The 22154-nt window shown below is 42.8% G+C and overlaps 1 protein-coding gene across 1 annotated transcript in view; it reads right to left on the bottom strand.

Annotated features, from left to right (window-relative positions):
- MTHFD1L (methylenetetrahydrofolate dehydrogenase (NADP+ dependent) 1 like) overlaps window positions 1–22154 on the bottom strand; it is a 149649-nt gene that overhangs the window by 45196 nt on the left and 82299 nt on the right. The window contains exons 21-24 of the mRNA XM_087817685.1: window positions 12821–12960; window positions 6976–7017; window positions 6098–6198; window positions 5327–5504 (exon numbers count right to left, since the gene is read on the bottom strand). Of these exons, the coding sequence (XP_087673811.1) occupies window positions 5327–5504; window positions 6098–6198; window positions 6976–7017; window positions 12821–12960 (461 nt within the window). The remainder of the gene's footprint in view (window positions 1–5326; window positions 5505–6097; window positions 6199–6975; window positions 7018–12820; window positions 12961–22154) is intronic.

Here is a 22154-nt window from a genome sequence, read left to right as displayed (position 1 = left end):
GTACACAGGAAAGAGAAACGGGCTTCTGAATGAGATACTTAACTGACTGCAAGATGTAAGGGGCTCTACAGAACGCTCCAAACATTCCACTGCACAGAGAGGGGAAAGGAAGGAGCTGCAGGGTGGGCAGGGTAACCATAGAGACCAAGGACAGGCCTGAGGACAGGGAGCAAAGAGCCAGAGCAGGTCCTTTCTCCTTCTTTGCAATGACTCTGAAACCTAAGAGACATACAGAGATGTACAGAGGTGTCATTGTCGGTTTTTAAATTCTATTAATTAAAACTGTATATAAAGTGTAAATGTACTTAAGGCCACAGAACTGTGCATTTAAAAATGGTTAAAATGGGAAATCTCATTTATGTATATATTTACCACAGGTTAAAAACACGACACATACACTGCCTAAACACACATACAAGTAGTCACATGAAGGCATTTTTATTTATTTAAAATTTGTGGCTCTGGCTGCAAACGCCCGGAATCCCGTTAAAGGATACTCTCAAAATCCCACCAACAACTGGCACATGTTCAAGTTTGAATCATTAAAAAACAGAAAATAATTCCTCAATAACCAACAAAACAACAACAAAACAAACAAACCCCCAAACCCCTGCCTTAAAAAGAACAGCAGGGGAGAACCCCCTAACCATCCAGGCAGTGAAAGCGTCATGGTCCAGAGGGAGGGCTGCTGCCTGCGCCCTGGATGCCCTGGATCCAGGTGGCCTAGCTGTTTTGATCTCCCCTCATCCAGCCCCTGCTGTGATCAAGAGAATGGCTTCACACACAGAACAGGAAAGACCTTTAATAAAAACAAACACTAGCCTCTCTTGCTGTCAAGGTTACACCTCAAGATGTTTGCAAGGTTAGAGGAAGGATACAGAGATAATTTTCAACCTTAACTCCCGATTTAACAAACAATATTCAGACTGATTTGCAAGCCAACTTTCCATCTCAACCTCTTCTTTGCAAAAACAACTGACTTTTTATTATGTCTCCAATGGTTTCTCAGTTCTAACGGAGAAAGGCTGCTAAGTCTTGCTGTCATTGGGTGGTGTCTTCCTTTCTTGATGCACTAGAAACCTTGGCTTCTAATTCCTGGTTTTAACCTGCCTGGACGGGAAACCAGTCCTACAGTCCACCAAAGGTACCTGAGTTATAAGAGGACTCTTGAAGGTCAATTTGTGGTAGGCAGTTAGACAAGGGCAGAGGAAGGACAATGAGCCAGGACAGAAGGTCACTTGGGCGGGAAAGCCCTGGGTGTCTAGCAAAGAAAAATTGAGGACAATTGGAGGGTGACCTTTCCTCCCCTAGTATATAGCTGGTCCTGCGGTTTGGACCCCCTGACCTTTCCTCCCTAGAGGTAACACCTAGGCCTCAGTTGTATTTCAGCTCCAGGCCTAGAAATGCAGCAAAACCAGACCAGCAACAGCAAGGCTGACCTCAGGACCAGCTGCACTGAATAATGACCCCCTGCCCTGGGCCGGCCAATCAATGGGTGGAGACCTAGACCCTGAAAGGACACACCAGGAAAGCTGCTGAATATTCTCTAGAGATCTTCCCCTGGGACCTCCCCTAAAATCTCCACCCTTAAAACCCTTAGGACAGAGGACCCAGCTCATTCTCCCTCCCAGAAGCACTCCTTGGCCTTCCCCTCCCCCTCTCCTTCTCCTTCCCTCTAGGCTAGTCACCTTTACCTTCCTCACTTCTAAGCTCCAAAAAGGGCCCTTCCTTTGCCTCTATAACTTGTTTCCTCAGCCCACTTCTTCTATGAATTACTACTTCTACCTCTGTGATTTTCTAAATAAATGTTCTCATAGTTTAAGTCTTGGCTCTGAATTCTTTCCTAGCTAGACTCAAGGCACGGAGGTTGCTGAACCCAGGTCTAGGTCTGACCCCCCTGGTCTAACAACTGGTGCCATTCCCACTGCCCTCAACATTACAGTGCTATGACTCTGTGTGGCAGGATTTCAGAGAAGCCCACCCACGACCATCTTGCAGACCCGGGCCAGTGATAGGCACTAGCAGGGACCTGCTGTGCTCAGTAGGTCCTCCTTTTTAAAAAAAAAAAAAAAAAAAAAATCTTTATTTATTTCAGAGAGAGGGAAGGAGAGGGAGAGATAGAAACATCAATGATGAGAGAGTCACCAATCAGTTCCCCCTGCCCCCCCACCCCCCACCCCCCGGATCAAGCCAGCAACCCAGGCATGTGCGTGTGCCCGGACTGGGAATCAAACTGTGATCTCCTGGCTCATAGGTCAATGCTCAACTGCTAAGCCACGCTGGCCAGGCTTTTCATGGGGGTTTTGAACTGATTTCTACTCCCCACACATAAGCAATCATGCCCTGTGCTCCTCCACTATTTCAACTTCCTCCAAGTGATCTCGGGTGTCTTTCTTCTGTAACACAGCCTGGGATCCTGTACTGAATACATTCTTAGAATAGAGTCAGGGAGGTCACAAAAGGCACACACAAGCCCAGTCTGCACTGACAAGCAGAGGCGGCAGGGTGATCCATCCAAAAGCATTTAATCACTTCTTTCTTCCTGCAGAGCAATCCCATACCTACCAAGCTGCCAAGTACCAAACGGCTAGTTGTGGGGGGGAGAAAGAAAGGTAACAGAGTTTCAAGAAAACCATTACTTCGTCCATAACAGTTCACCAGCACTGAATATGCAAGAAATCAGGAAGAAAAGGGTGAGTTCTTATCTACCACGCTGGCCAATTCAGATTTCCATATGGTTAACGGCAAGACTGCAAACGGGCTCATGTTGTCTAGAATCGTCTTGCCAGTGAGAGGGACACAGCTGTGAGAGAGACAGTACAACGTGAACCAGAGCAGTAATAACTCTTTCCACAAACTGTCATGGAGCAAGAAGCTGGGAGGCTGAGTATCTAATAAAGTTATGCAGCTCAAATCTAATTTCTGCTGTAAGAAAAGGGAGCAGCACATGTTGGCAAAGGAGGTAAGAATCCTGGTCTGGAGGCCACCTATCAAATGTAGGACTTTAGGCCACATTATTATAAATTTTTCTCCTTTCCACAGGAGAGCAGACATTTTAACAGCATTATCTCCATGAAGAATAGGAATTCAGGAAAAATAAATTTAGTGGGAAGGGAAAGGGTTCATCTTAGGGTTAGTGTGCATGTCTGAGACAGCATAACTCAGAAACATTTCTTCTATTCCCTGACCTTTTCACCTGGGATGGTTTCCTTGAAAAGAGACACACTATGAAGTCATTCATTTAAAATAAAACTGCCTTTGCCACTCAGAGCGGGGTGCTTCAGATCAGATGGCGACAGTCTGAGAGTGAGTTTCCTGACAATGGTTTGTGTAAAAGGGCTGAGGGCTGCACCAGGTGCTGAGACACCCCGTCAAAGTGTTCCCTGGCAGCAGGGTGCAGCGAGGAACACGAGATCACCCTGGCCATCTAACTGGCCACCACACGTCTGACATGCCCCCTGCAGAGCTGCCTTTATCTTTGCTTATCATTGCCAGGGCCATGGAACACACAGCTGCTAAACAGAATACTTTTCTTCATGTTGAACACAAATTTCCTCCCCTATTTGTTCTTTGCCAACTCTGTAACCCAGAACATTCTAGTCTCTCATTCATAAAATGGCTTTACAACATGACAATCCTGTTCTGGCTAACCATCCCAATACATTCCGGAGGTCCTTCCTACCACAAACATTTGCTTAGTGTGTACAGTCTCCCTCCTTTGGCACGGCCTCCGGTCACTCAGTTACTGTCCCTTTAAGGAGTATCGCCCCCACCCCACCCCCACCTGCAAACACAGTGCTGAATCCTGAAGAACAGAGCTGGACAATGGCTTCCATCATTCTAAATACTCTCCCGGCTCCATCTCTTTCTGGCTGTGGGACACTGAGCAGGTTACTTGATCTGTTTGTGCTTTAATCTCCTTATCTGTAAAATTGCGGTGGGGGGAGATATCAAGAGTTCCTACCCAAAAGGAATGTTAGGACCAATGGAGTTACTGTACAAAGTACTCATTATGCCTGGCACTCAAGAAGCCTTCCTTAGCGGGAGCCTTCGCAATAAGGTCAACATCACGCTCGTGCTGATGCAAAGCTAGACTTCCAGGTGATGCTGCTTTTGGTCTCTGCCATCTGAACAGGAAGGAGGAGTGATGTTACTGTCTGTGACATCTGAGAGACAGACCAACAGAATCTCTGAGGGATGGAGGAATGGAGAAGCAGTCAGCTAGAGGCTGAGCACTCCACTTCTGGGTATACACCCAAAAGAACTGAAAGCAGAGTCTTGAAGGATTTTTACACACATGTTGATAGCAGCATAATTTACAATAGCCAAGTGGTAGAAGCAACCAAGGTGGCCAGTCACAGATGAATAGATAAACAAAATGTGGTATATGCATACAATGGATTAGCTTTCAGTTTTAAAAAGGAAGGAAATTCTGACATATGCAATAACATGGATGAATCTTGACATTATGTTAAGTGGCTGCTACAGACTGAATATTTATGCCCCCTGAAATTCAGGTGTCCAAGTTTAATCCCCAAGGTGATGGTATTAGGAGGTGGGGGCCTTTGGGGGTGATTAGGTCATAAGGGTGGAGCCTTCATGAATGGAATTAATGCCCTTATAAAAGAGATCCTACAGAGCTCCTTCCCCTTCTACCACGTGAGAACATAGTGAGAAGACCCTTACCAGACACTGAATCTGCCTCAATCTGGGACTTCCCAGCCTCCAAAACTGGGAAATCAATTTCTGTTGGGGCAGAGGGGAGGGGAGGAATGGGGAGCTATTGTTTAATGTGAATATGTAATACCAATGAACTGGTACAATATAATACCAATACCTAAAAATGGTAAAGATGGCAAATTTTATGTTATGTGTATTTTACTATAATTTAAAAAAATTTAAAAATACACGAGACATAGCTCAAGAAAACCACAATGAGGGAAAAGAGCTACAGCAGAAACAGACAAAGGAAATACGACTCATGATTTGAGAAGCCTTATAAAGATGCTCAAAAGTCCTGTTCCTGTGCAAATCCTGAAAGTGGTAGCTGGTGAACACCCTTCTCCAAAGCCCCTCCTCACTGCCACTGCTATTTGGAAGCAGAGTGCCCTCAAGAGCACAGGCTTTGGGGCAAGGAGCTCACTTGGGTTGGCCCTTGGCAACATGGCCTTGTTGAATGGCTTAACCTCTTTCACCTTCACTTCCTTCTTTGCTGTGGGCTGTTATGAGGACCAAGTGGGACAAGCCACGCAAAGCTCTCAGCACAGGCCCGGTACCAGTTAATGTGCAAGAAATGTTAGCCGTTCTCACTGCTGTGAGATCTTACCTGAACATCATACAAGAACTGGAAACGGCTTCTTTTACTTGCAGCTTCTCTCACAGCCCACGCCAGGTCCACTGACCCCTTTCCACCCATCGACCAGTGGTAGCAGGGGACTGCATCAAAGGCGCCAGCCCGCTTCGCCAGCTCGCACACTAAGTCGATCTCAGCCCGGGTGTCAGTCCTAGTGATGAAAACGTTTGTGGTTTTGCATCTGCATTCATTTAGTGATGTTTTTAAAGAAAGACTAACCATCTATACAGAACTCTGTTCCCTAACACTGAATATATTTTAAACATCAAAAGTGGTTACATCGTGTTTAAATAAATCAGACTTAAAGAAAAACATTGAGAAAAAAAAAAAATCCCTTGCAACATGACTCAAATATTTCAAGTTGTTAAGGGTTTTATTGAGAAAATTCCATAACACATCCCTTTGATCATCCAGTCTTTCAGACAGAAATGCTGGGTGAAATAAAATAAAAAAGGCCAAAAAAATGTAAGTCACTCTATAGACTTCATTTCCCTAGTAACATCTGAGAACACTTCTGCTGAAATGACACCAAACCAAACCAAACCAAACCAAACCAAACCAAACCAACAGAAAGAGCAGAGTATTTCTGTGTACTTCTAGATGAAGCAGAGAGAGAGCACACATCCTGGGTTATGAACCTAGTTCACAGGGTGGCCCAGCACTATGAGCACACATCCTGGGACATGAATCTAGTTCACAGGGTGGCCCAGCACTACGACCACATTTAAAGGAAGCCTGACTTACTTGAAGACATTCAGAGCCACGACAACGGGAACCCCAAAGAGCTGAGCGATCTGAATTTGCTTCTGGAGGTTACAGCAGCCATCTGCCACCAGCTGGATGTTCTGTAAGAAAACCAGACCCCCATGCATTGCCTCCCACCACACCTGCCAAACTCAATGGGCAGGGCCACGTGGCAGGTTGTGCTTCCATCTTTGCTCACTTTGTGGTCCTAGAAGCTATGTGGGAGCTATTCATAGATCCCCTTTTCCTCCAAGAGAGATGGCTGAAGGAGGAGGCTCCTTTTCAAAATAACTTCTAACATTGTTCTGAGCCCAATGGCATATTTGGGTCTTGAGTCAGGCAGCTATTTATGCAGCCGACCAGTGGCCAGGACGTAAGCAATATGCCCACGCCCTGCAGGTTGGTGTACTAAAATGCCCAGGGAGGGTGAGGAGAGCTGTCCAGCTAGTCCCTGCTCAAATCCCCGGTGCCACCTATAGGATAGGAGAGGTACTGTTGCCACGAAACCAAAGTCTATTTACAGAGAGCCAAGTAATTCAGGCAAGTCATAAAGCCAATTGTACATCCTCCACGAGTCACTTTTTTGCACACCTAAAGAATACATGGGTATAAGCATTATATTTGTTTCTGTGCTGGAGACTGCAAGCTGGGAATAGGAGCAGAAGATAAAGACCACGTCTATCATTTCTTAAGTTGAAGAGTTAAATGAATGGATTGCATCCCTGCTCCCCACCAGTTCCTCCAGGATGATAAGAAAAGCACTCTTCTAAGAGGCCATGGGTGGAGGACTCATCCACTGACTGCATTCACCTGCAAGCCAGTGGTTAACTGGACTTGAAGGATTCTCCACTGTAGCCTTTTAAAGCTGTCACTCTTACCTCCTCTGTGTATTCTCTCTTAAGAGGGACACCGGCAGTTACCTGAGATAAGAGAAAAAACAAAGAATAATCTCATTAAAATGCCTACTCTAGCCCTGACCAGTGTGGCTCAGTTTACTGGGCATCATCCCATGCACCTAGAGGTGGTTAGTTCAATTTCTAGTCAGGGCACATGCCTGGGCTTTGGGCTCAATCTCCAGTATGGGGCATGCAGAAGGCAGCCAATCAAGGTTTCTCTCTCTCTCCCCTCTCCTCCCTCTCTCTCTAAAATTAACAAAAACATATTTAAAAAAAAAAATGCTTACTCCAATTGATCAATAGTTGAAAGAAAAACAAATCACAGTCAATTTTAGGGAAGGTACCTTTTAAAGCACATTTTGTACTTTTAAACCAGTAACTGGTAGCCCTGGCTGAACATAAAGTCTTGTGGGAAGCTTTTAATAAAAACTGATGCCTGGGCCCCACCCATACAAATTAAAGCAGGATTTCTGGGAGTGGGACCCAGGATCAGTAATATCTGAAAATGCCCCTGGCAATTCTAATTTGAACCAATACTGAGAACTTTTATACACTGCTCATTATCCTAGCAGAAAATGGAATTTATAATGCATCAATACGTGAATCATACAAAGTGCACCATCTTTCTAAATAAATTCTAAATCATTTTAAAGCAATGCCATTACTATTCTGGGGGGGGGTAGGTTGACAGAGCAGCTTAAAGATGAAGAAAGCAATGCTGAGAGAAGGGAGGTGTCTTGCCCAAGGTTCTAGAGCAAATGAGAGCAGAACAGGGGACTTGAATGTAATAGGGTTCTGAACTCCAATTCAGTACTTTTCCACATCCCATCTGGCTTCTGTCGATGGCTTGCTACTGGTTTTGGTGAAACACAAGAAAAGACTTTCATTTATGAGGGCATGGTGAGTTATGCTCAGTGGAAGAGGCCTGAGAATATCTGAAATCCTTTGGAAAGAAGTTACCTCCACGAGAGATGGTTTTTGGACAGTGTGTGCAAACCAAGTATTTTCAGATGGGTTTTCCCAGCAGTAGTGTTGACGGAAACACTGAGTGAAGCCTTCAGCTGGAACAACTAAAACGCTAGACTGAAAAAGGGTCGGACGGACCGCCCTGGCTGGGGGGCTTAGCTGGCTGGGCACTGGCGGCGCACCGAGAAGCTGCCGTTGGATCCCGTCAGCGCCCACCCGGGCTGCGGGCTCCACCCCGTAGGGGCGTGCAGGAGGCGGCTGATGGGTGTTTCACTTGGACATCAATGTTTCTCTCTTTCCCCCCCTCCTCTCTCTCTAAAAAGAAAAATATTTTTAAAAAGGATGTAAAGCACTGCTGAGCTTGCACACATGCAAAGTTCCACACAATCAGACACTGAACAAAACCAAGAAGAATGGGCTGTATGCAAGTACCAGCAAGAGGATCAACTCAACAAAAGCTGGCTCTCTTTTTTTTTTTAAATATACCTTTATTGATTTCAGAGAGAGGAAAGAGAGGGAGAGAGAGAGAAACATCAATGATGAGAGAGTCACTGATTGAGCCCGCAACCCGGGCATGTGCCCTGACCAGGAATCGAACCCTGATCGCCTGGATCCCAGGTCGACGCTCAACCGCTGAGCCACGCCCAGCCGGGCCAAAGGCTGGTTCTCAAAAAGACTAACAAAGCCGGTAACACTCTGGTAAGACTTAAAAAACAGAATGAAAAAATTATTATAACTACACATGCTATAGACAGTAGAATGCTATGACAAACTTCATGTCAATACATTTAAAAATATAGAGCAATTCACAGAGCTGTAACTTTTATTAAAGCTCATTTAGAAGAAACAGAAAATCTAGACAGTTCTATATTCATTAACAAAGTTAAATTTGTAGATAGAAACCTACCCCTCACCAATAAGTAGCAGACCCAGACAGTGTTACTGGTGAATCTGTTTTTGAATGAACAGATTATTTATTCTAATGTTACAAAATCCCTTATAGATTATATATAAAAGAAGAAGAAATCCTTCCCAATTTATTTTATGTGGCTAATATCTTACTTGTAAATACAGATGGAAAGATACTATTTAAAACATTAGGAAACAATAAGTAAAATTCAGTCATTCATTAAAAAAGATAATGTATCTCCAAGTAAGATTTATTCAAGGGGATGTAAGGTTCACTTAATATTTGAAAGTTAAATATAATTTGCAGCATTAATAGATTAAAGAGAAAAACCATGTCATCTCAATATATGAAGAAAATTCTTCAACGTCTATTTAGTATAAAAACTTGGCAAACTAAGAATAAAAGGCAATTTCTTTAACCTGATAAAGAACATATACTGAAAATCTAAGAAAACATCATACTTAGTGATGAACTACTAAAAGTATTTTCTTTCACATCAGGAATAAGAAAAGGATGCCCACTATTATGATTCCTATTCAATACTGCATTGCATCTAGGAAGACCTGGTCAGCGACAAGAAAACAAGTATAAAAGTTGGAAGGGAAGAAACAGAACTGTCATTATTTTTGGCTGTGGTTCCCTTATAGAACTCCTCAAAGTATCTAGAGCTAAAGTAGTACAATTAATGAGACTTTTTAAGTCATGGGATGTAATGTACAGCATGGTGGCCATGACCAATAATACTGTGTTGAACTCTTGAAAGCTGCTGGGAGAGTCAATCTTAAAAACCCTCATCTTAAAAAAAAAAACATACACACAAAAAAATCTTAAACTACATATGGTGACAAATGTTAACTAGACTTACTGTGGTGATCATTTTGCAATGTATACAAATATCAAATAATTATGTTGTACACCTGAAACTAGTATAATGTTATATGTCACACATCAATTAAAAAAAAAAAGGAATTTAGAGAGGTCATTGTGTATAAAAGCAATAGGTAAGAATCCAGAAGTAAACTGTTACACTATTTAAAAATATAAAATGCATAAGTATAAATCTGTGAAAAGATATACAAGCCTTTTGTGCAATAAACTGTAAATTTTTATTAAAATATATTAAAGACCTAAATCAAAGAAGAGATATCCCATATTCTTAAATGGAGAGCTGTCAAATCTCCCCAAACTAATTTATTGACTTAATGCCATTTCAATAAAAATCCTAACAAATTCTTCAAGGAACTTTCTGAGCTAATTCTAAAATACATATGGAAGGAAAAGGGCCAATCACAGGCCAGGCATGCATGGAGAAAGAGAGCGACCTGGGGAGCTTGGCCTAAAGGTTACCAGTGCAGCCCAGACACAATTAATGTAACTAGACCAGTGCAAAGGAAGGGAGGTCCCAGAAAAAGACCTACACACGTAGGGAGAATTGACTTACGATAAAGTAGGCTTGAAGATCAGAAAGGAGGGAGTATTTTAGCAAATAGTACCAGGCCAATAGGTTATTAATAGAGAAAAAATGAAATTAGATCTAGTTATTGCACCATACACCAAAACTCAGCAATACTGGGTGTGATGGTTAGTTTTATCTGTTAATTTGGAGCACAGGGTCCCCAGATATTTGGTCAAACATTATTTTGGGTATTTCTGTGCATGTGTTTTTTCAATGACAATCCTTCAGCCTAAGACTGGGGCTGGGATACTGGTTCTCCTGTGTCTCTACCCTAGTGGCCTACTCTGCAGATTTTGAACTTGTCAGCCTCCATAACTGCATGAGCCAATTCCTTATAATAAATCTCTTTTTATATAAATATACATCCTATGGGTACTGAAGAGCCCTCCTTAAAACAAAGGGTTTAGAGAATGAATTGTAAAACTAAACTATAACACAATGTTAGTTCTTACATTGCACCAAGAATGCTCAGCACTTTGGAAGACAGGATATGAATTTAAAATGACTGCGGCTAAAACGGGCAAGTTCAAGGGTCACAGGATTTTCCACTGCACAAATTATGGAAAACAACCAAGCTGAATAAACATAAGAGACAGCCATGGTTATTTGTGTAATGATACCAAAAGGAAGTAGAAATTATAATGGATCAAAAACATGACCACGGAACTGACTTGAGTAAGGAGGAGGGATACGGAGATGAATAATATGAACTACAGGATTAAGAAGATGGAAGTTCATTTATTATTCAATTACTGAAAACATTTCCAGGATGCAGACTATGCCAGGCACTAGGGATACACAAATTAGTAAGACATAGTCCTTAATCTCAAGGAACTCAGAGTTGAGCAGCAAGACTCACATACAGACATTCATAAAACAATGGGGCAGAAGGTGCTGCTGAAGCTCAGGAGTGACGCTCAGCTTCGTCGGGCTTCCTGCTCCTCTCCCTCTATTGTCCCCTACCTTCATCTGTGACTGGAGCCCTGTTATCATCATCACTGTCATGAAACCCTGACTTTAAGTGAAAGGGAAGGTCAGGCAAGCAGAAAATGCAACCACGGTAAAACAATGAGCACATGCAGTAAGATGAACTGAAACAGGGTTATAAATCATGTGGAGAATTTTATAGGACAGAGACTAGAGTGTGGAAAAGCATGGGACTGGAAGCCAAGAGACCTTGATTTTTACATCTGATTAGTCCCCTAAAATAGATGTGTGATACTAAGCAGGCCACTGAATCCTTCTGGGCCTCAGTAATTTTATTTTTACAAAGATCTTTCTGGTATTAAAGCCCTTTGATTTTATAATTTTCAGGGTGCAAAATAGGGAGGGAGAATTTCAGATGTGTCCTATATCGGCAGAAAATGTTCTCTGAAAATGGAAGTTGGTATATAGATTTAAAGTCTAAAGACAAGGAGTGATTGTAGCTGCAAGTGCAGTTTTGAGCAAAATCAGCATTCTTTAGGGTTTACCACGACCTTATAATGTGTTATGTGACCCTCCCATCTGAAATAACGATGGAGCTTTAGGCTAAAATGAAGTGCTTAAGAGTGGACTTGGGACTCAGAAAATGCTTACCTTTCATTAATATGCAACTCTCTCTGTGGCCAAGTGACACTACCCATGTTCCCTAAACCCATCAAACCTCCACTTTCTTGTCTGCAAACTGATATAAAATAATGTCGGCCTCTCCTAGGACAAAGAACTGGTAGGATGACTCAACTGCATAGCATTTGTCCTGCTGTGTAATAATCCTTGATTATATGGCTTTTGTGTACACAGCAGACCTAAGAAATCAGATTTGGCAGTTTGTCTAATAAATCAACAGTATAAATGATAAAGCTACTCCACATGACTTTATTTCAAAATGATTACTCAGTATAACATTTCATGTTCTCCCTTTGAAAATATCTAAAAACGACAAAAAGAAAAACACTACACCTTGTCTGTGGAAATGAAAAAAATTTCCTTTTGGATGTGTGTAAATTCTGTACATAAGATATCAAAAGTCTTAAAAAATGTGAAAACAGAATTTCTGCTTTGGAAGCAACGTTCTCTTAGAAATAAAAGTTATAAAGTAAAATAATAATAAACAGAAACAGAAGGAACCTAGTTCTAGATGAAATTAGTTAACCAAAAACACTGTACAAACATTGAACAGCCTCACCCACATATGTGCCCCATTCAGGAGCCAAAGCCTCTGTCCCCCCACTACTGTGGGGTTAAAAATGTTGACATGAGCTTCAGATACAAATCTTAGGACTAAAAAGAGGTTCTGTTATGCTCCACTCCAAAATTCTGCTTAGCAATAACTTTGCGGGTATTACTATTTTCTAGAACTCATTAAACTCTACGTGCCCTATCGCGGTGATCTGTGAAAAAGGAGACATTCTAGAAATCTGGAGTTATGAGCAGGTTTGACTTTTTCAAGTGCTAAATTCTGCTTTACCTTAATTCTAAGCTGGGCCTTTCTGGGAAGGGAGTACAGGACTTACACTGGGCCCACCTCCGTGCATCTTCAGAGCGCGCACTGTCGCCACCAGCACCACTACGTTGGGCACCAAACCAGAAGCTCGACACTTGATGTTGAAGAATTTCTCCATGCCAATATCAGCACCAAAGCCGGCTTCAGTTACTGTGGAGAATCAAGTTGGAAACTTGCTATTATCTTCTAAAAACAACAGTACAGGGTTGGGTAACCATTGGTATGCTTCAAATTCAAAGGACAGCTGAAATTCCCCACCACCTCCAGGTTACTGCACAGCACTGCATCTTGTTCATATGCAGAGATAAACTGATATCCCACAGTTTTAGAAAATGTTCTACTTCCTTATGTTCCCTAAAAAGATGGCTCTCTGCTTCACACCGCCATGGCTTAAGGATTCTTTGCCAAGGCCTAGATTTGCCTTCCCAGTGTAGTAACTGAACAAAGCCTTTCTTAACACAGATGAGATTTTCAACTTTTTAATCAGGTCCCAAATTGTATCAAGGCCACTGCCAGCCTAATTACCACAGAAGATCCTTTCTCACTCTTTATATCATACATAGAATCAATCATATTTCAGTGCCTCCCGGTCATTTCTGTTGACTGAAGAAATCCCAGTTAGTTGAGTGGCTTAAGGAGGTTGGTCACTGGGCTTGATATAGGAGAGCATTTTTATTCCATAACCACAGAGGACACAATAGGGTTCAGAACGGGTCTCCCCAGAATGTGCCACCCCAGTAGGTGAACAATTTTGAACTGAAGACGACTGAGGCCTAAAAGGCTCAGGAAGAGCTTTTTACCTCCCTCTAACTATCTAGAGGAATTTAGATAAAGAGCCTGGTCCAGGAAGAGCATCATCCCTACAGATATCTACAAGGAATGTGAGCTAGGTGCGATGAGGGAACTTCACATGGGTTGGAGACCAAGGTCCTCTCTGTGTCCCAGTCTCTGCATGGTCCAGCAAATACTTGTTTTTCCATCTCCACATGAATTCTTCCCCTTTGAAGTCCCAGACCCTTACTCCTCTTTAATTCAGAATGGCACATAAGCCCCAGTCACCTGATTGCCTGTGAGTCCCCATATGTACAAAATTAAACTTGATTTTCTCTTGTTAATCTGTCTTATGTTAATTCTTAAGTCAGCCAGAAGAATTTAGAAGGGTAAAGCAGAAATTTTTCCTTCCAACAACACTCATCTTTAGCAATCCCTTCCCCTACGCCCAAATTGTTAGAAGCATGTAGGCAGCAGAGAGAACATCTAATATTGCCTCCCAAGACCACACTACTGTCACTGGGTCAGGGGACGAGTCCTCTACACAAAGGGAAGCTCTAGGACCAGCAGCACCTGGGGGTGTATAAGCAATTCAGACACTCAGGCCCTACTCCAGACCCGCTGAATCAGAATCAGATCCCTAGGTAAGATGAATGCCCACTGAGATGTGAGAAGCACACACACTGCTCCAGAAAAGCAATACTAACAGAAATGAAGTATTTATGAACTATACTCTATACACTGACAGTACCACCAAGGCGGTAACTTATAGCAGAGATAAGAACTGGCAATAAAAAACTTTACTGAGATAAAATCAAAACATTCAAAATGTGAAAGAATGAAGATGTCTGCCCCCAGCATTCACCGAATACGCACATTTTAACAAAAATCAAGGAACTCAAAATGATAGCATGGCACACAATTTCCACCCTAAATGAATCAACCAGTTCATCTAATTCTTTGTGGTTTCCTCTTACTTAGTATGTCATATGCCCATATAATTTTTATACAGTAGGTATAATTTTGTAATTCTGCTCCCTTACTTTAAAATTATCAGAGTTTTCTTGCTGTATTACAACTTGCAAAATTTATGACTGTAAGTGGCAGCTTACAATTCTGTTACGTTGATGTACCAAGATTTACAAATTGTTCCCGTTATTGGACATTTGGGTTGTTTCCAATACAAATAATGCTGTGAAATATCTGTATGTATGAGCTTTAGCCTCTTTCAAATTATATGCTTGGGATAAATTCCCAAGGGTGAGAGCACAGGGCCAGAGTATGTAAAAAAGTTTTTATGACTCTTGATATGCTTTGGACAAACTGAAAAATATTCCTTTAAAAATATTCAATTTGGAATGAACATAGCTACAAGTCATCTTTTACTATATTTTTCTTTGAGTACGAGATGTAGCAGAACAGTTTTAAAAAGTAGAAGGAGATCCTTTTTATACAGTATTTGGGACAATTCTAGTGATTTTATTAGTGGTGGTCAAAACCAGAGGTCACTGACAGTAGCGACCGTCAGTGGTGCCTCTGGTAAAACCAATTCACTCTAGCACGGGGGTGGCATAGTGGACCCCTGACCTCGAGTAGAATCAGTTCACTCCAGCAAGGGGGTGGCACAGTGGACCCCAGACCTCGGGTACAACCAGTTCACTCCAGCATGGGGATGGCACAGTGGACCCCAGACCCCAGAGTAGAAGCAGTTTACTCTAGCATGGGGGCGGTACAGTGGACCCCAGAGAGGAATACTCAGTTGACTTTGTCAAGGGTCATTATAGAGTGAGCTCCCATTCGGGGGGAAAGACAGATGGCAAGGCCATCAATACTGGGTTATTGGTGACTGTCCTGCTGGTCAGTATAAAGAACAGACCAGACAGACAGACAATATCCAGAATCTCTCCCAGCTGTGCAATCTAGGTGAGTTACTGAACCTATTTGAGTCTCTGGGTCCTCACCTGACTTGTTGGGAGGGTTAAAGTGGATACGGATGGGAAGTGCTGAGCTACTCCTTCTCGGAGCACAGTGGGCGCTTACAAAAATGGTCGGTATCATTATCAGAACAGATCTCCCACTTGCTAGAAACCATATTCAATTCTTAAGCATTTGTCGAATTCCTGCTATGTCCAGGCATCTTCCCGTCCCTTCTTTAATTCTTTGTCCAAGCTTCAGCTCAGATGTTCCATTTCCTGAAATCTGCCCCATGCCCTCAGGCAGCCAGCTGCCCCTCCTGCCCTCCTGCCCCAGGTCTGCTCCCTCACAGGCCCACACCTATCTCTGCCTACAGTATTGTAATTAGCCAGAGGTGTATCTCCCACTTGGCAGGCAGCGACTCTGACTCATTCACCTTTGTATCTCCAGGACCCAACACTGTGCCTGGCACATATAAATAAATGAATTAACAAAGATGTGAAGAAACTACCACAGTGGGACGCGGTGCCAATAACCATCTAAAGTAAAGGCGATCACTAAATGGAGATAGGCAGATAGACACGCAACACAGAATTAAACAGAATTAAAAGTGTTCTTATGCCTCCCTAGCAGACTTCTTTTCTCGTTAAATATGGAAGTTTTAATAAAAGGTATAAATGCCAGGTCTGATAAAGATAGGCCACCTTATATGTCTAGATAGGCTAGCTAAGTTTAAATTCATATTTTGAGAGACAAATTGGAAAAAAAAAAAGTAGTAACAAAGAGAACTTCAGTTAGGGAAGAAAACAGGACGCAGTAATAAAGATTTAGGAACTGTGGCTTCCAAATACAAAGGAAATACGGAGGCAAATCATATGAAGAGAACAGAAGTGCCAAGTTCTTTTACTTTGAAAACTGTTGTGCAATTCTGCAATCAGCATGTTATTTGCTTTCAAATGATCAGCCTACTAAAGAATAGAGAGCGTGGGAAAGGTAAGCTGATGTGCAATTGCTAATTATGAAAGTAAGCATCCCTTAATAAGGAGCCATGGGCAAGTATTAACTTGGAAACAGGCACAGTGGAATGCCCTGTATCTGTGTCTTAGAACCTCTGGGCGTCTTGATGTGAGAAGGGGACAAGCCACTCTTATTGGCAGGCTCTGTTTTCTAGGCACTTCTAGGAATCGTCACGGAAAACCTGCAAGTTAGGTTTTCCTAGTAACCTGAAACAAGCATGTATTCCCTTATTGTAGTTGCTGCTCTTAATACATTTAGATGCGGGCTGAAGAAGTATTTAATGTTAATTTTAATTATGACTTGTTCTTGAGTCACGAAGCAAGCACACTTGCTATGACTTAGCATTCCTGAAAAGCATGTAACGTAACTTCTGAGAGCTGCCTATTTAGAAAGGCTTGCAAGGAAATGTCTGCCCATGCCACAACAATTATTTGTCTTGGCAGTCTCTTTTAAGCGGGGGTGGGGTGGGAGTGGGATAGTACAGCTAGTCAACTTAGGGCAGGAATGAGAACAGGAAACACTGATTTACTGTGTGAGCACAGAAGCTATTAAATAGCAATTCTGTAGCATGACTTGATTCAAACTTAAAATCCACAATCTGCTCAGAAAGGAAGTGGCGGTGGGTCTGGGTGGGGAGGGACTGATTCTGTGGACAAACACTGTTAGTAATTGCACAGGAAACAGAGCCCTGGGTTCACTGGAGAGTAAAAAGCAATACCGGACAACCAGGCGGCTGCCTTTCCACGCTGATCTGCTAGGGCACCCTAAATCATATTGTACAAACTGAACACAAACAGCAACACTCAACAACTACGCACTACCGGGAGGCACATATGATATTAGTGAAACTCTTCAGTGAGGCAGAGATGTTTTTCATACCTTGAGTTATTCTATCATGTCCCCAACTTGCAGTACACATAGAAGAAAACTTCAGTGACCATTAGGAATCAGATATCAACAATTGGCTAATTTTTTAAAAAAGCATTAACATCATCACCTCATATAGGCGGGCCCTATAAATTATGGGTTCATAAAATTTTAGAGCCATAGGAGAAGTCACCTCCTCGGTGCTCCTATGTGTCGAGCAAGTTACCTCCCTGAGATAAGAGCCCACCGTGGCGTCCCAGATCCCACAACTCTACTTTCTGAATCACGTACCTTCTACCACTTGGTATCTACTGAAAAGCACTTCTGATTCAACACATGCTGGTAAATATGAATTTAGTTCTGTTTCACATTTCCTTCTGAACGGTCTCATGCTCTAGTACATTTACTGATCCATTTCTATAGAATCACAAACCATAAGTGTAGGTCAGTGGTTCTCAACTGGGGACAATTCTGCTCCCCAGGGACATCTGGCAATGTTGGGAGATACTTTGGGTTGTTGTAACTGGCATTTAGTAGGTAGAGGTTTGAGATGCTGCTAAACATCACATAATGCATGAGATAGAACCTCTCCCCAAATAATTTAAAACACACACACACACACAAAAAAAACACCAGAATTCACCACCCAAAATGCAACAGCTATTGACATACTCTGCTGTAGTTCAATCATGATAGAAGAGCCTTCAACTTTCTAGATACTCTGAGAATGTGACAAACGTGTAAGATGCAAGAAGGAAACCTGCCCGACATAACTGTATCGATGATGACCTCACACACCATAAGATCCCGATACAGGAATAATCACAGTAAAAATCCTGCTCGGCACAGTCTCAGGTGTTGCGGAAAAGTGTGCTCACTACAGCTTGGCAGGCAGTTCCTAGTGGTGACAAGTAGTGCCTCACTGGTGACAGCTGCACTAACTCCAGAAGCAAGCAGGAGGGGTAGACAGAAGAATACAATGTGGGACAACACAGATGATAGCAATGGCCAGTCTTATTGCTAAGTTCAAACTTACATGAAGAGGAACAGCTATCCCAGTTAGAGACAGGCCCAAGGAGAGGCACAAACTCATGTACTAACACTGTGTAGGGGCTGGGCGTGAACTAGACATCCTGTCTCACTTCCCCTCCAACACCTGCGAGGTACCTTTACCCTCTGCTCACAGCGTGGAGTTAAGGGTTAGAGTGCTCCAGTAAGATCCCCCAGCTATACGGTGACAGCTGGATGGCAAGCAAGGCCCACCTGAGTGTGGTCCCTGACAGCGTCTCCGCTCACACTGCCTCTCTGGCGTATCAACGAACCGGGAGGCATTTCCGAAGCCCAACTGCTTGGTAAGTTTTGCTGCCAATGAAAACCTTCACCCCTTGTACCTCAGTGATAGGTGTGCCCAGACTTGTCTTCTAACGCTGTGAGGATAAAAGTAGGGAGCCTGGAGTCTTCTCCACTACGGCATGCCATTCTTTTTCTTTCTTTTTCTTTTTCTGTCCGAATCCGGAAATTTGTGATCTCTCTTGGAGCAATTCATTGAGAGAATACGCATTGTGCTCCTCTCAGTTACTGGTCTATGTGCCAACAGCACTGCTTCCAGGGCAGGAGCAGGGAGTGGAACTGGTGAGACAGACAGACCTCTGAGAGAGGAGGCTGTGCCGTCTGGGCCTGGCACCCAGCACCAGGAGAAACAAGCTGAAGGTGAGAACACCTGCCCCGCAGCCTGGGCTCCTGAGGTCCCAACAGGCTCCTGGGGCCAGGCAGCATTTCACCACCTCCCAGCCGGGTGAGTCGGACCCCAAGACCTGGCTTCTCAGCCTCCTCCAGACAGGGATCTACCCTGCCAGCGCTGGTTGGGGAAGCGAGCGACTCCAGCTCCCTAGCTTGGGCTTTTCCCCCCTAAACTGCACATTCGGAACACACAGTGGGAAAGAATGGAACAAATACTTGAAATCTGAGATTCTCATTTTTGCTTTTACACTGGGGAAAATGCTCTTTGGACACTGAGAGTTAAATCGAAGCACCAAAATAATTTTTCCTAGAGTTCCTGGCCACCTGACATAGTGGCCTGAATACTGTCACCAGAACTACAAATTGAATTTCCAGCTTGCTTTGTTTCCGAGGGGTCCTTTATTCCACATGCACTCAGAAAATTAGGACTTTCAGATTTCACAGCCACTCCACAACGGTAATAATTTTCCTCCCCATGATACACACAGCCAACACATATAGCAAATAACACAGTGAGCTTCCTATTGCCTTTGGACACGAACTTGAATTTACGGACTGTGAGGTCTCACAGCAGAGCCAGTGCTCACAATCAGCTTGGCTTAAAATGGGTGGAGATAAGAAATACATCTGCTCAGGGCAGATTCTGCTAACTTAATCCGCCGAAGAATTTCTTGCAAACAGAGGGAGAAATAAAACTGTAGTTTTCATTCAGTCAGCACTTTAACTTCTCACAACAAATCAGAAATAAAAATACAACTTTTGTACAGGAAGAAGCAAGGTATATGCTGGGCTAGACTTTGTTCCAAAGCTCTGTGGGGTGTAATTCTGAACAATGCAAAGGGAATGGAAACTGGGTTCTTCATGCTGCCTTTTTCTGCCCTGTGTAAACACGTCTGTTCAGCTGCAGCTGTCTGCAGACCAGCTCAGGGAGGGTGGAGTTCAAAGTCACCGAAGCACATGAATTCTGGACTTGAGCTCAAGGTGGGCTAGCCTTTGAGGATTTTAATTATTTTTTTTTCATTTACTAGAAGGAGGCTAAGTAAACCAGGATGAATCATTAAAATCATTACAAGGGAAGCTCAGTCTTATTACTTCAGCTGGAAAAAAAAAATGAACTTGATTTAGAACATTAATTTTGAGTCTCCAACTCATCTTAAGTCTATAAAATTTTACAAAAGAGTAAATCCTTCTTGCTGTTTTGGATTTGTCTGCTTAATCTATGATCCTCTTTGATTTTATGAAATGTTTTAGGGTCACATTTCCATAGAGTATACAGATCAAGTGGGCACATACTGGGAGACGTAAGGAAGAAGAAACCCGTGAAAAAACCACCCCAATATTAACGGCAGCATGTGTCCGTCCTCTTTCTTACCTTCTTGTCGATGACAACGTCTGTAGCTATTAGGGGAAGTTTGGGGTAGTCACATAGAACACATGAGAAAGTCACTGGGGATTTGCTTGTGCAAAGAGAAAGAAAAGATAAGCAAAGTATGAACAGGACACAAGTCCACTGGAACCATATGTTTTTGGTAGTAATAAAAACTCTGAGAATACCAGCAATGCCATAGAGCTGTGTTTTGGTGTCAGGACCCAGAATTTCCTTCCTCCACAGAGTTAATTAGTTGCAGACACTGGTTCACATGATTTGGAACCATCATTAATCATCTTGTTTTGTAAAATCATTTTGGCCAAAGTGAAATTTAATTTGGGGAAGAAAAAAAAAGTTTAAATGAAAATTAAATTATACATGTTATTTTTACCTCCCTTATAAAAATCCAACTGAATTAAATTCCTGACTCTATTATCTAAATAGTTCCCATCATCTCGTAGGGATCACGAGCATTTGCCCAATGGGATTGCTATGGCCAGGGTTTTAACCCTTCCCTTTTTAGCAAATACGGGGTGTCCCAGAGTTCTGGCTGGAGGCCTGGAATTTTGGGTGACTGCACGGGGCAGAGCTGTTCTCCTGAAGCCCGAGAATTGGACACTCAGAAAGTAATGTGAAACAGAAACAATTCTGAAAAGCTCTGCTACTAACATGACTTAACCTGAAATAATGGGAAGATGGAATAGAACATTTTCTGATTGAGCAGTTTATGAAAACAAACCCAAGCAGGAAAAAAGTACAAATGTCACAGGTAAATATATTTTACCTTAAAGGTTCCTGGGGGAAAAACAACATCAAAAAGTCTGTAATAGCTCTTTCTTCCAGTGTAAGGAACCCAGCAAGCCAGGCTGTGATGACTGAGACTGAAAATGAATTAAACACTTGAACGTTCCTAGCACAATGACTTCGATTACAGAAGAAATGAAGACAGAAGGAAAACATCTTAAACACGAAAGTGGGCAGATTCTACAATATATTTACTAAACACAAGCAGGCAAAGCAGGGATTTTCGAGCTGAAGATAGAGACCCATTAGAGTGTCGCCAAATCAAGGTGCAGTTCCTCCTACTCGTGGGGACATGACCCAAGGCCCCCAGTGGATGCCTGAAGCCTCGGATACTGCACTCGCGCCCACGTCTTCTATTCATGTTTCCCACCCACAAACATGACACCTTTTCCAGCGTAACTAAGTACTTATCACAACGGTGGCTGTAACTCTTGCAGTCTGAGGTATGACAGTAGTACTAGCACGGATTTCTTTTTCCTTTCTCAATTTTACACAAATAAGATTCATTCTCACCATAGATCTCACCAACCTCAGCATATTATTTTTTCTTTCCTTATGGAGTCGAGAACTTTCACCTTTTCACTAAGGAAGCACTTTAGGCTTCTCTTTGGCATATCCAAGCTGCCAGCACCACTACTCTTAGGCTTTGGGGCCATTAGTAAGTGAAATAAGGGCCACGTGAACACAAGCACTGAGATACCAGACATTTGATCTAATAACTGAGACGCCTAAGTAACGAATGGGAGGGAGTGTCCACAGTGTGGAGACGCTGGACAAAGGAATGACTCAGGTCCTGGATGGCATGGAGCAAGACAACAGGGGATTTCACCACTCTGCTCAGAAGGGAGAGCAATTTAAAACT

The sequence above is a fragment of the Miniopterus natalensis genome, chromosome 5, assembly GCF_054644295.1.
Source record: "Miniopterus natalensis isolate mMinNat1 chromosome 5, mMinNat1.hap1, whole genome shotgun sequence".
Taxonomy (NCBI): domain Eukaryota; kingdom Metazoa; phylum Chordata; class Mammalia; order Chiroptera; family Miniopteridae; genus Miniopterus; species Miniopterus natalensis.
This window is presented reverse-complemented; position numbering and strand designations above follow the sequence as displayed.